The sequence below is a fragment of the Pseudochaenichthys georgianus genome, chromosome 19 (genome assembly GCF_902827115.2).
Source record: "Pseudochaenichthys georgianus chromosome 19, fPseGeo1.2, whole genome shotgun sequence".
Taxonomy (NCBI): domain Eukaryota; kingdom Metazoa; phylum Chordata; class Actinopteri; order Perciformes; family Channichthyidae; genus Pseudochaenichthys; species Pseudochaenichthys georgianus.
In genome coordinates, this window is record NC_047521.1 from 10,935,176 (window position 1) to 10,950,446 (window position 15,271).

The window sequence follows — 15,271 nt, forward strand, 5'->3', positions numbered from 1 at the left end:
ATATATTTTAAATAAATAGATAAACAAATAGAAAATAAGCAAATAAATTAACACATGGCCAATGTCTGACAGATGTTAGTTGGTGAGAAGAGAAGAACACAGCAGGTCTGCTCTCACAAGATGGGTTTTCATCTCCTTCCTGATCAGCTCCCAGGCTTCAGCACTGTGGTCCTGCACACAGAAGAACATCATCATTATTAAAACATGTTGGATGTATAGATTCGATTAATTGATTGATACATAGGCGGATTTACCATTGGCTCCAGGACATGGCTTGACAGTCTCTTGAAATACATCTGTATCTTCTTGTGCTTCCTCTTGTGGCTGTGGCTCCCGATCTAAATGAATGAAAAAGTTATTATTTGATCATTTTCATCAACAGGATGTAAGTAAAAGAGACCTGATGCTTGAGCTTTTATGGAACAAGTTAGACATGTCAATCCACAGTGAGACTTACACAGGAGCGAAGGCCGTCAGCCACCTGGGTTACAACCTGGAGGAAGTTCTCCTCTCTTATCTCCTCCCATGATGCTTTGCTGTTGTCCTCTTCAAACAGGACCACCATCTCCTCCAGAATCTGGACTGTGAAACTGAGTTTGTCCTCAGCCTGAAAGAAGATCAATCACAGGTTAAAAATAAAAAACAACATTTTTCACTGAACATCATTTTTTCATAAAGGTATATCAGGACATGTGTTTTTATTTTAATATTTTTTCAAAAAGTTGAGGCTGACTTACTGATGCTTTGGACGCCTGGTTGTACAGATGGTTAGGGAAGCCCACTCCAGCATCCACAGTGGTGTTGGTGGTGTTGGTGGAGTTGTTAGCCTGCATCACACACAAACACACACATCATGAATTAAACAAACAATACAATACACTCATGATCATCAATCAATCATTGCTTAATTTAAAGAACATTCAAAAGAGATGCACTTACCATGGTATCTATTAGATGCAAAGAGTTTTGACTGAACTGCTGGAATTTATGCTGCATCCATCTGCAGCTCAGAGAGGAGCCTGAAGTCCACAGACTGAGAGACAGGCACACGAAGAAGATCCCGTTGAGCATTTTAAAAAAAAAAGGTATCTTTGCTTTGTATGGAGATTAGTGATTTCTCTTGCTATAGTGGAAGTGATGAACCAGAGCTGCAGCACCTGATTTATATACTGTACGCACCTATTTCATTTTCCTTTTACGCGGTCCTGAGAAATTCAACCTCAATAGGCTTTTAAAAAGATATGACACGCACGCATTTCGGATTCTAATAAGTCCTCGTATCAATTAAGTAGTAACGAGTAAACATTTGTATTTACATCTGAAATGCCGCTCTTAATGTGAACACTGGTGTCACATCGGGACTTTAACCCTAAACTTTCACAGTAAATGCGGAGTGACATGTGCACAATTAGAAATATTATTATGATCTGCTCAGTTAATTTAGCTGATTCAATTATATTGAGTTAGTATCTTCTTATTCTTCAATTCAAGGAATGTTCAAACCAATTTAAACCAAAAAATCATCCTCATTAATTAAGTAAAAAATAAAAGTTATTTTACCATTAAAGCCCAACGTGACATAGGCTATAGCCTACTACAGTATATGTCACATTTCAGATTTGACGCTAGGGGGGGTTTCTTGTTCCCCTTAATTTTCCCAAAAGTAGAAATGGGTCCGGGTCCGGTCCGGGTAGACAACATATTTCTTACTTGAATTACATTTGAGTCGCTTATTACGTTTTAATGAGCGTTATTTTGAAATGTTGACGTTTATTTAATTGATTTGCGCAGGTATTCTGGAGATTTAACATTTTACGTATTGATTTATTTTGATATGCAGTTTTTCTTGGTGGTGGAAATGTGGTAAAAATACAAGTTCCATAAGTGTAGTATACACGATAATTCTCCATTTGTTGTAGGTAATTTCCACGAACAGTATTTTATCATCTATGTTTACAACTGTAGATAGGACTGCAGCGCGTCCACATACCAAACATGCCATAAAAAGAAAGAAAGTGCTTTCCCAAAGTGAAACTAAGAGACTGCGGCCTGCGTTATATGTTCTCCAATGTGAAAATAACAATGTGTTGATGTTGTTTGCTTACATATGATGCAATATATTAATTTATATATTGCATTAAAAATAAGTATTTGTGTATTTATATATATTTTGTTTACATTGATGAACCTTATTTTTATTTTCCAATGTATTTTCCAAATTCATTACATTAACAATCCAGCAAATGTTTGTCTGTTTATCGTTTTTATTCCTATTATACAAACTAAATGGATGCAGTAATAGGCTACACTTAAATAACATGCACGAACAAGTTTATATTCTCTTCAGTGAGGTAAAAGATAGAATTGACATAAAAAGTTGGATATTAAAACCGAATAAAGAGAAAACAAACATTTATATATTAGGCTCATGAGCTGCGGTAGTATTAGCAGTAACATCACTTTGCTTTTCCATTTTGTGTATACTTAGTATAATACAATCGATTTTAATTTGAGCATTATGAAAACAAATTAGTATTTGAACGTCAATTATAAAGCAAAACAATCTGGACATTTTCAGTTAACAGTGAAATTCGTACAATGAACAGATGAGCTTCAAATTATAACGAACAAAGTAATCTATTCTATTTCAGAGTCATGTAGCATCATTAGAAAGGAGGGTCAATTATTAAACACATTACTGTAATAAACCCTAATATGATTATCGTGTCTTGTCCACATTGGTTATTGGAGAGAAAATGACAAATGCAATGCAAAAAAGAAAAGAAAAGATGCTACAAATAACAGTACAATTCCAATTAAAAATAAAACGTGCAGTGACACGAGTTCAGCCATTTAATTAATTGCATGACCCAAAACACAATGTAATTAGGCTACATGTGGATTTATATAAAAGATTTTTTTCTGCACAATAATTAAACTGTGAGGGAGAAACCCATCTCTAGTTCTCACGTTAAAAGCCGCCATATTCTTGTTAAAACAACGTGAAATGTCACTGAGCCATTCGTATACGGACGAGCGTCACAGCGGCCACAGTTTCATTTTCTCTTGTGACCATAAACACGAAGTTCCCTGTTTATGGTTAAGCTGCAGACACAGTGCAATAAGCTCTGCAGGCGTTTGGTTAATGGTTAATGAATGTGCTGACCAAACACAGGACAAGTGATGGAATTCAAACAATTCCAGAGTTTTCGTTTTATGATGAATAAACACAGAACTAATGATGCAATTCAAATTATTAAAGAGGGATTTATTTTCTTATTTACCATCGTGAAGGGATCGAAAAATGTGCCCTAATTCTAAATCGGATTTAATTACAGGTTGAATATAAACACAATTGGACAGACAAATACATGTTAAAAAATCTTAAAATCATTCTCAATAATTGTATTCCAATTCATTTTGGATGTCTATCATTTTCTACATATTTGGAAATAAAAGTGCAATAATATTCTTATTTAATTCCAAGTATCGAGTGGTAAACAATTATAACACGTGTGTTAAGTGTGATGAGGTATTCTTTAATAAGCATGTTACAGGCTCACTGCAATACAACAGTATTTATTTCCTGATTTTTCATCTCACAGTAATCTTATATTGTTGGTGACATTTTTGTTTATGTTGTTATCATGGGAGTTTCTACGACGCTAATTCATGACATTTTCATTTAGCTGACGCTTTTATCCAAAGCGACATACATTTACCGATTACAGGGACATTCTCCCTGGCGGGATTTAGAACTCACAACCTTCCGATCTTGAGCACACCTCACAATCCATCTAACCACCACTAGCCTATTCAATTACGAAATGTGTGTCATTATGACACCCACTGACCCACAGGTAGGAAAATGAAACAGGTGTGCCCTACAGTATAAATGAGGTGCTGCAGCTCAGCTCAAACACTTCCACTAGCTACCAAGATAAATCACTATATCCTCCAGCAAACGTGTACCTTTTAAAAAATGCTCAACGGGATCTTCTTCGTGTGCCTGTCTCTCAGTCTGTGGACTTCAGGCTCCTCTCTGAGCTGCAGATGGATGCAGCATAAATTCCAGCAGTTCAGTCAAAACTCTTTGCATCTAATAGATACCATGGTAAGTGCATCTCTTTTGAATGTTCTTTAAATTAATCAATGATTGATTGATGATCATGAGTGTATTGTATTGTTTGTTTAATTCATGATGTGTGTGTTTGTGTGTGATGCAGGCTAACAACTCCACCAACACCACCAACACCACTGTGGATGCTGGAGTGGGCTTCCCTAACCATCTGTACAACCAGGCGTCCAAAGCATCAGTAAGTCAGCCTCAACTTTTTGAAAAAATATTAAAATAAAAACACATGTCCTGATATACCTTTATGAAAAAATGATGTTCAGTGAAAAATGTTGTTTTTTATTTTTAACCTGTGATTGATCTTCTTTCAGGCTGAGGACAAACTCAGTTTCACAGTCCAGATTCTGGAGGAGATGGTGGTCCTGTTTGAAGAGGACAACAGCAAAGCATCATGGGAGGAGATAAGAGAGGAGAACTTCCTCCAGGTTGTAACCCAGGTGGCTGACGGCCTTCGCTCCTGTGTAAGTCTCACTGTGGATTGACATGTCTAACTTGTTCCATAAAAGCTCAAGCATCAGGTCTCTTTTACTTACATCCTGTTGATGAAAATGATCAAATAATAACTTTTTCATTCATTTAGATCGGGAGCCACAGCCACAAGAGGAAGCACAAGAAGATACAGATGTATTTCAAGAGACTGTCAAGCCATGTCCTGGAGCCAATGGTAAGTCCGCCTATGTATCAATCAATTAATCAAATCTATACATCCAACATGTTTTAATAATGATGATGTTCTTCTGTGTGCAGGACCACAGTGCTGAAGCCTGGGAGCTGATCAGGAAGGAGATGAAAACCCATCTTGTGAGAGCAGACCTGCTGTGTTCTTCTCTTCTCACCAACTAACATCTGTCAGACATTGGCCATGTGTTAATTTATTTGCTTATTTTCTATTTGTTTATCTATTTATTTAAAATATATATTTATCTGATTATTGAGTTGTTTATGTATTTATAGATAATTCGAGCAGCATAAGAGCAGACAAGCTGGCCTTCTTTGTTCACAGAAAAATATCGATTAATCTATTTATTTATTTATCTATATATTAACAAATCTATTTATTTAACTATTTGGTTATTTTTGTATTTATTTACAAAGCAGACCTGCTGTGTTCTTCTCTTCTCACCAACTAACATCTGTCAGACATTGGCCTTGTGTTTAAAATGTATTTGCTTACATGTTATTTATTTAAATATTTATTTAAATATCTATTTATTTGATTGAGTTTTTTATTGGAGCTGCATGAGAACTTCATCTGCCCTCACCAGTTAAAATCCTTCTGTTATCTATTTATTTATGTATTGCTTATTTATTGAGTGTTGTACTCATGTATTTATTTATTGGTAAAGTAAATATGTTGTTGATCAATTATGTTAACTATTCAAGTTTTGTCTGTTTTTTTTACCTGCAAAAGCCAATCAAAATAAAAGTCCTTTTCAAGCAACTTGACAAAGCTTTTATTGGTTTTCATTACATTCAGATCTTATTATACACAAACACATTTCTGCACCTATTATCAAGCAGATATTAAAGTCAGAGTACTGTATGAAATAACACTTATTGTATTTATAAAAGCATCTTAAAGCACCAACAAGAAGTCTGAATTGTAGAATGGCTCCTTTACACTTCACTGGACTTCAAACTACTAAATAGCATCAAATAAACAACACATATAGCAAGCCTTTTAGAATACACATGCAGTTGCACACTTATAAACAAACTGGTACTGTAGAAAAATGACCGACCTCCACAAAGGGCTCTTAAAGTATCATTTGTACTTTATAAATGTATTGTGAGGCGCTTCACTCCCATGGGGCCTCGGCTGAGTCGTCTCCGTCAGCCTGCGCGTACACAGAGAGTTCCTCGTACACACCTCCAGAACACGTCTCAATCTTCAAGCCCTGAGAGACAGAAATAAGTCACTTTTAACACACTGAGCATGTATATGTGTGTGTATGTGTGTGCTAGTTTTGGGGAATCTTATGCCTGCAGTATGTGTGGGTACATTGGCTTTGATTTGCATAGACAGCCATTTAGCCATGACTCAAAGATAAAGAAAAGCAGCTGCTAAAGGTTACAGAAGAGCAGTCAACATTCAAATATATTTAACATCTCTGCTCCTGACCAGAAATGCAGCTAATGATCGATGGACCTTTGGGCTGCATTTTTTATTATATTTTTCGAGCCTTCTCTGTCATTCTGTCATTTTCAAACAGCATGTCACACCATTGTTTTTCTCCAAAAGACAAGCTTGTTTATGGGTTTCTTGAGTCAATGCCTCGAATGCCTCAATAATCCCCAAAAGTCTCAGAATCAATAACAGCTTTTGCAAAATGCTTGTACAAAAAAAGTCAATGGTGTTTTTAAAGTGTCTATCAAAATCTAACCTTTATAAATCTAGAAGCTCTGTTATAAAATACTCTAAACTTCTTTCATGACTGCATGTATTACATTTGTAGGCTTTCTATTGCTTCTTCTTTTCTTGTATGTTAAGCAATTTTTGTGTCAGAGGTGTTCTTCCTCTAGCCATAACAACGCCTTCTTCTGGATAGTAGTGCCGCTGCTTTCACAGAGAAACCAGACGGTTGTTCTTCGGTCAAAAGGAAGACGTTTATAAAGTTTATAAAGTTCACGTCAACTTTCTGAGACTTTAGAGTCAGAGAGGACAAGTTTAACTGGACGATAAATCAAGAAACATTAAGGAGTTTATTTTATATATGATGTGGCTACCTCCCCTGCTATTCTACCTGGTCGGCTACCTGGTGCTGGGGATCTCCGGGACCGGTGTCGCTCCCGACGCTGAACACCCACAAGACACACCTGCGCTTGATGTGTGGCCTACCCCAGGCACCATGGCTTCCCCGGATTTAGGAAGAGTTGTTGCCATGATGACAACCCCGCTGCTCGCGGAGGACCTTCTCTCATGGACGTCTCATCTACCCGGGGTTCTGCCGCGAGGACTACGCTGTCTATGGGCCCAGGGAAATGGGAGACTTTCCCCCTATGCAGCGCGCACTTGCGACGGCAAGCCGACCAGCCCAGCGAGGAGGACCTGGCTTCTAATTCTCCTACTCCTGATGTCGGGTAACGTGAAACCGAATCCAGGCCCAGAACTGTCTCAGCTGCAAACACCAGAGGAGTTTAGAACGAAAGACGGATTACGTCTTTTTCACCTTAATGTTCGCAGCATGATTAATAAAATGGACTCCATCAGAATATGGGCCGATTCGACTGACTCTGATATCATTGTCCTTTCTGAGACGTGGCTCAAAAAGTCGATTACAAATGATATGATAAATATAAAAGATTACAATGTCTTTAGAACAGACCGTGTGGGAAAAGGGGGCGGGGTTGCGATTTATGTTAAAAACCATTTAGACTGCACCTGCATCGAATCCCTAACAAAACCAAAATGCTTTGAACTCTCTGTAATTAAACTATTGCTCCCAAGTGGTTCAGACATTATAGTGATCGGATGCTACCGCCCGCCCGCTGCCTCAAGCGAAGCCACGAATATACTCTCCAATCTTCTCCATAACTGGACTAAATCCGAGATGGTTTTACTCGGAGACCTAAACTGGGACTGGCAAACGGATTTACAAAACTCTTTCAAGGACACTTGTGACTCTCTCTGTTTGGTGCAACTAGTTAACTCGCCAACTCGGTTAAACCAAAAAGATTTAGAGAAGTCCACTTTGATTGATGTTATTCTTACAAACGCACCTCAGCGTTTCTCCGCAGTAGGCACGTTTTGTAATGATATAAGCGACCACTGCGCAATTGCTTGTGTGAGAACCTGTAAGATCCCTAAAGGAAAGCCACGTTTCATTCACAAGAGGCGATTCAAACATTTCGATGAGCAGGCGTTTCTACATGATGTTTTTAATAGTGATTTACACATTGTTTCACTTATGACCGATGTTGAGTTAGCATGGAATTATTTTAAATCCACCTTCTTGGCTATATGTGACAAGCATGCTCCTTTTAGGACATCTAGGATAAGCGGTAAAGACAACCCCTGGTTTAATGATTCTATATCCTCTCTCATTCGACAGAGAGACACTGCCTGGGCTAAAGCAAAGAAATCGAATATTCCATTAGATTGGAATCTGTATAGGACATTAAGAAACAAATGCACTAAGCTGATTAAAAACTCTAAATGTGCCTACTATCTTAATGCAATACATGACAATTTGAATAACCCTGCAAAGTTTTGGAAACTTGTTAAATCCTCCTCAGGTTCTATCACTCCAAACAGCCTTCCTGATCTCTTAAGGGTAAATCAGAGTGAAATCAAGGGCAAAATGGATATTGCAGACAGCTTTAATAATCATTTTATTTCTGCTGGCTCAATCTTTGATTCTAGCAACTCAGGGATGATCGCTGCAGAAGGAGAGCCAGGTCCTCCGCCACTTGACCCTGATCAACTGTTCACCTTTGCCCCCATCTTGACCTCTCAGGTTCACAAAGCTTTAATGAGCCTAGATGTAAAGAAATCTTCAGGCCCAGACAAGATAGAGCCGTTCTTCTTCAAAGTTGCTGCAGGTCTGATTGCAGAACCCATAACCTCTATTCTGAATCTCAGTCTTTATGCTGGTGAATTACCTAGCTCATGGAAGTCGGCCATGGTTCTCCCCTTGTTAAAGGGCGGAGACCCCTCTGACCTAAATAATTATCGCCCTATTTCCAGACTGTCTGTAATGGCCAAAGTCTTTGAATCTCTTGTAAACGAACAACTGAAAAAGTTTCTAACTGACCATAATATTCTTAGCGAGTCTCAGTCCGGCTTCAGATCAGGCCATAGTACTACTTCAGCGGCTATGCTAGTCTCAAATGACATCATTGAAGCACTAGACAAGAAAAAACACTGTGCAGCATTGTTTGTTGATCTGTCTAAAGCTTTTGATTCTGTGGATCATGCATTGCTACTGCAGAGGCTTGGCTGCATAGGTCTTGGCAAAATGGCTTTGAGCTGGTTTAAAAACTATCTATCTGAAAGAACTCAGTGTGTCTCAGTAGAAGATTATACCTCAGCTGCTCTTACTATAAACAAAGGTGTTCCACAAGGCTCTATTTTGGCCCCTGTCTTATTCTCCATCTTTATAAATGAACTAGGAAATGGGATAAACCCAGCACGGTTTCATTTATACGCCGATGATACAGTTGTTTATACAGTGGCTTCCTCTTTAACTCAGGCTATAGAGCTTCTACAGGATGCTTTTAATACGCTGCAACACTCCTTGCTAAGGCTAAGACTGGTCCTTAATGCAAAAAAGACCAAGTACATGACCTTCTCTCGCTCTCGAGCTAATACAGCTGTCCCTCCGATTCTTACACTGGAAGGGACATGCCTTGACAAAGTAGCATCCTACAAATATCTGGGCATATGGATTGATGAAAAGATGGCCTTTGATGTTCATATTGGGAACCTACTGAGAAAACTTAGACCTAAACTGGGCTTTTTCTTTCGTTTAAGGAAATGTTTCCCGTCTGAAGCCAGGAAGAGAATTGTGCAGAGTTCCTTTCTGTCTGTATTAGACTATGGCGATGTGATCTATATGCATGCTTCTTCCTCCCTGCTTAAAAAGCTGGACTCTGCGTACCATACTGCTATACGTTTTGTAACGGGTGCAGGCTCTCGCACCCACCACTGCACTTTGTATCAGTCCTTAGGATGGTCCTCTCTGTACCAAAGAAGACAATCACACATGTTGATTTTTATCCTTAAGTCATTGCTAGGTAAGCTGCCCTTATATATCTCCAGACTTCTGTCATTTTATACTTGCTTTTTTAATACTAGACGAGCAGCAAATGGGATGCTTTTAAATGTTCCTTTGATGCAGTCAGAGCTTGGTAAAGCTGCATTCTCCCACTATGCTCCCTTTTTATGGAATACGCTGCAAGTAAAACTTTGTCTAGAGGCACTTCCTACTGTAAATGCTTTTAAAGGTATGCTACGATTAGCCCTTCATGAAACATGTAACTGTTTTACCTGATGCTATTGCTGATGTGATTATGCTTCTTGCCACTGCACAAATGGCCTTCTGTATTTATATTTGAATTGTATGTTTTTTTTGTTTAATGCCTTTGTTTTATGTTGAAACTTGTTGTGTGCCGTGTTGGTCAGGACTCCCTGGAAGAAGAGATCTTGTATCTCAATGGGACATTCCTGGATAAATAAAGGATAAATAAAAAAAAAAAAAAAATAACATCTTCAAGCCACACGTGTTGAATTCCATATGTATTATTCTTAGAAAAAGCAAACTAAAGTTCAGACTACAGTATAGGCTATGCTAATAATACATTTAAAAAACAACCCTGAGCTGCATTGACTGAACCAGATACAAATGTGGTTATGAGCTCAGTGGTGCGAAGAGACTGAATGTGTGTATCTTGCACATTCACCTTTTATGTAAAATAAATCATGTTACAGAATCTAACCACTTATGACAAAGAATGGCCTTGATTTGAACAGTTCTGGGCTGTAACTTGTGTAATCACTCCAAATAGTTAAAAAAGTTATTGTATTTTTCAGCAAAAGGTTCTGCAATTTGTTGAACCTTCCTGAATGGTTATGTATCTCCAATGTTAAATAAACTATTAAAAAAGTTGTTTGGATCAGGTGCAAACTGCATCACAAAGTTGAAAACAGCTGGTTTGGTCAGAAAAACAAGGATAGCAACGGTTTTAAACATTATGATAATCCAAGAGGTAGATAGCAGCAGTAATATGAATCCAGAAAATCAAATATAATAGTGAGTTTTATATCCAGGACTTTCATTTCACAGTTTGGTATTAAGGATCTGAATGCTCGATGAATATTAATATAACATTTCAATATTCAAACAAACCTCATAGATGTGGTCAACTTCAGGTTCCTCATATATACTGTCCTTCTTTTCCAACTGTTTAAAAAATAAAAAGACACACAATTTTTTTTACATTTGAGTTAGGACCAAAATATTATATATAACAAAAAATAATAAACATGCTAAGTGATCTAACATTAGATCAGGAAACATTCTAATCTTTTATTTGCTGCTTTAAAATAGATGTGTATTCTTTGAGTACACGTTACCTCTACATCAAGGGACCAAAAGCATTATAAAAAATGTCTGGAGAAAGTACATCAAAGTGTGTGCATGTGCTGGGGTCATTCCCATGGTCCTATGTTCCCCGGGTCCTTGTTAAGAAATGCGCTAACCTTTGCAGCTCAAATAGCAAACAAATTAAGGGAGATGAACGTTTCAAATGCAGTTTGAATAGTTACATCCATTGAGCAACTGTGGAGATATCAATGTCTAAATTCAATACATTTAAGCCATAGGATTCAAATAGTATTACATCTGCAGCCTATAATCTGTAGGTGGGTGATATCAACACACAGGGGAACAAACATTTGACATAGGGAAAGCTTTGGTGAGAACATAAAACCTTTTGAAATGTCTCCTGAATCTGTGATTTTAAGAAAATATTGAACTGGGGAACATGGGACCCTGGGGTCATCATTGCGTTTGTTTCTATCATTAAGATAACAATTGAAGGATGCCATGACATTGGTCGTCCTTTTATCACAAAAACAAAACCCCTATCTATATATCTATCCATCTATATATCTGGAATAACACTCTTCATAAACATGCCAACAAGGCTAAACATTCAGGGATTCTATCTTTTTAAATAAGAGAAACAAACAGACAATGTGAAGAAGACTGGGTATCTGGGAACTTGTTAAAGATTAATTGATTAATCAGGAATAGTATACAGATGTATGACCATAGTCAGTTGTAGTAGTCACAGGTACACCTGTCAACATACTGTGTCTATAGTCTTGTAGAAATCTGTTTAATTAAAACAATCCAAAGATAGAAAGAATAAGCAGATAAACAAGCAGTTTGTCTGCTACTTTCTCGATTTTGTTATGCACATCAACAGCTGTTTGCCATTGTAACACATACAGCAGTGTCAGTTGGTAAAGCAAATATATTGTTTAATGTTACAGTATGTGCATCTTGTTTCTCACCTGTTGGTGTTTGCATAGCAGTACAGCAGCGATACACACAGCCAACAGCAGGCCCTGGAGGATGATGAGAGCATCCTTCATCTTGCTTCTCCTTGCCTGGTCAATACCACCAGATCCTGTGAGAGGGAAGATTGCATCATTGCATCATGTGTCTGCATTCTGCACAACACATATTGTCCCAGATACTTACTGGCTACTTGGACTGCAGTTCCAGGTCCCCATTCATTATTTATCTTGCAGAAGTAAACCCCGCTGTTCTCCATGCGCACATCATGGATGTCGAGAAAGACATTTCTGACGCCATGGTTGTGACGAAATGTATACTTCTTTACTGCCTGTATCCTGTTTGTGATTTCATTCACCACAGTGTCGTACTTATCCACTCTGTACCACTCTGCCTTGGCTGTCTGGAGCTCCTTGGAGCACAGACAGCAAATGCTCACATTGCGTCCGGCATTCACTCCATAGAACCGGGGCTTCTGGGAGATCGGCACGTCAGGGTTTAGGGCCACTGAGCAGGCAATAGAAGAATCAGGGTTAAGGTTAAGGTTACAGCAGCAGTTATTGTAAAACTCAAACATGGTGTAGGTATCAAAAGTGCCATTGCTTGCAGTGATGATAATGTTAAATCAAAAGGGTTGCAGGTAATTTTATTATATATCAGTGAGTGTTTTTTTAATTTAATCCTTAATCCTAATTTAGTCAATCAAATGTCCAAAAAGGAAAAAACACGAGTCCCCAGAGCCCAACACTGCTTATTTTTAAATGAAAATAATTACTTTACAGAAACTTCAAAGCCAAAGCAGCAAGCTTTCATGTTTGAGAGCTGGCAACTAAAGAAGGGTTGTCAGTTCTCTGCTCTCATTGTAGAGACAGTTAGACAACATTTGAGTTATTGCAAACCAACGATTCATAGATATCAAAGGTCGGATCTGAACCACCAATAAATCACTCAGTCGATTACAATTAATCAAATACAATTTTGATAATAATTGAGGCCATTCATCAAGAAAGAAATATTGTAATTCCAGCTTCTGAAATGTTCATTTGCTTTTATATAATTGGAAATTTGATATTTTGAAAAAAGTCATCTTTGCTTCTGAGTACATTTGTTGTCCTTACTTCACAATTCAACACTCATTCTATTTGTCTAAAAAGTGAGATTACTCCTCAACAAAATAATAATAGTTGCAATCTTGGTACATGTAATCTAAGTCATCACCATCATGCAGTTGAATGGGTGTTTTTGTATAAATAATGTAAGGACAAGGTGTAGGATAACACGGTTAATGCATTTGTTAAACCATTCTAAATCTGCATGAATTTACATCAAACATTAGTCAATGTCAAGGGTAACACATATGCATCTAAAAAAAAAAAAAAACAGGTCTCAAATAAAGTTACTTGGTGGTCAGTTTTGGTGCGAGTATACTGTATATTAGAATAACAATTATTTGTCTCAGAAGACAACTTCCTCTTTTCACCAGATGGCCAGGAAGTAAAGTGGAGTCAAAAATAACATGCAAAACAACTGTATGCATTGGTTAAACAGCCATACATGGTAGAATTGAATAACTGCATATAACATTATGAAATCTTAAGTGTTGTTTGTTATAACATTCAGCGTTTCACAAGTGTTAGTATTTAGCACCATATAAAGTTTGCATCATTTCCATTTTCTAGTTACAAATTAAACTCAACTGAGCTTGTACGAAAAGTTTACATTTACCTGAGATATTGATTAAAGCGAGTCCGAAGCATCCAGCCAGCAACCAGCGCATGATGACATCAAAAGAGAATATGTTTGTGAATGCTGATGTGTCTCTCTCCAGGCTTGTGTATGTCGTGAACAAGGAGAAGTGTCTGCAGCAGAGGGTGGGCTGTCTGTCACCACTCAGGCTTTAGTGACAGGCAAATAAAGAGGAAGAGAGATCTGTAACATAGATCCAAATTAACTCTGAACAAGCCAAAGCTTTAACATTAGAACGCTTCATTCACATATGTGCCATTCTTAGGAGTGAAACAAGATGCTTGAGGGTGAACATTAGGGGGTTTAAATCAATTTGTAGGATAACAACTAACATTCATGTGATTTGATGAAACTCGTGCCAATATAATACCTAGTTTCAGTATCATAACAACAACATTACTTTTTATGTTGGCTACTTTTCATTTAAAAGGGGAGTCAAAGTTGTCCAGTGGAAAAAAACCTAACTCTAAATAAATAAAACATTAAAACAGGAACTTTATTTAATAAATTCTAAGTGAAATAATGATTAGCCTTTAATATAAAAGAAAGGACCTTTGTTGTTGTGAATATGGATGTGGATTGAAGGTTTTTGCTACAGTACATGATTTCATCTGATGATGAAAATCATAATTATCATTTTTAACATTGTAAAACGCAAAGGAAAATAATGGCTTTTGGTGTGTATGTCTACGTGTGTGTATTGAAGCCTAGATCTTGAGTTGCCTAGGCCAGACTTAAATATCTTTGACTAATGCATGGATTGCAACACTTTTGTATATGGTTATGGTCCTTCCTGCAGCCAACGGCGCCTTGTAGACCAGCACACTCACAACAACATAGACTATGACACCCCTGGTGTGATTTTACACCAACGTGTAATGATGTAAAAACACAAAATAACACTTGTGTGCAATATAGAAATAGAAAATTGATAAAGAATGTTACTTATTAATTTAAATAACTTTAATTAAAATTATTCAAATATTATGCGCATGCCCTTTCTAATGGTGTTTTATTTTGTTGGTCTATATCTTTTGCTGTAACAATGTAAATGTCCCCTCTGTGGAACAAATAAAGATATTCTGATTTTGATTCTGATCGTCTCCAGATATTGCCTTAGATGTTTGAGCATATTCTTGACTTCCCTAAGCAAATATGCATCTGGACACACCCGGGTGTTTTTATCTACCGTGTTGAGCTAGGGCAGTTTGCAGTGTGTGGGTAAAAGATAAACTGCTGCCTCCACAGACCATGACAGAAAAATCTGCGACTCCAGTAAAATAAATATTATTTAAATGATGGTGACTCACAAAATCAGTCAAGCTTTGGGCAGTCACTCTTTCATTTTCACGTGTTCATATTGATA

General features: G+C 37.4%; 3 protein-coding genes across 3 annotated transcripts; 1 reads left to right on the forward strand and 2 right to left on the reverse strand.

Moving 5' to 3' along the window:
• Positions 1-75: 75 nt before the first annotated feature.
• Positions 76-1,071, reverse strand: LOC117465100 (interferon a3-like). The gene is made up of 5 exons (XM_034107986.1): positions 940-1,071; positions 738-827; positions 458-607; positions 255-338; positions 76-171 (listed from the first exon to the last, which is right to left on the reverse strand). The coding sequence occupies exons 1-5, from the start codon at positions 1,069-1,071 to the stop codon at positions 76-78; spliced, it is 552 nt and encodes a 183-aa protein (XP_033963877.1).
• A 2,884-nt stretch (positions 1,072-3,955) lies between these two features.
• On the forward strand, positions 3,956-4,982 carry LOC117465098 (interferon a3-like). Its single transcript, XM_034107984.2, has 5 exons — positions 3,956-4,114; positions 4,227-4,316; positions 4,447-4,596; positions 4,716-4,799; positions 4,883-4,982. Exons 1-5 carry the CDS (start codon positions 3,983-3,985, stop codon positions 4,976-4,978), a joined length of 552 nt encoding a protein of 183 aa, XP_033963875.1. The 5' UTR covers positions 3,956-3,982; the 3' UTR covers positions 4,979-4,982.
• Positions 4,983-5,573: 591 nt separating this feature from the next.
• Positions 5,574-14,046, reverse strand: LOC117465207 (uncharacterized). The gene is made up of 5 exons (XM_034108142.2): positions 13,885-14,046; positions 12,346-12,666; positions 12,156-12,271; positions 10,984-11,037; positions 5,574-6,033 (listed from the first exon to the last, which is right to left on the reverse strand). Exons 1-5 carry the CDS (start codon positions 13,934-13,936, stop codon positions 5,935-5,937), a joined length of 642 nt encoding a protein of 213 aa, XP_033964033.1. The 5' UTR covers positions 13,937-14,046; the 3' UTR covers positions 5,574-5,934.
• Positions 14,047-15,271: the final 1,225 nt, after the last annotated feature.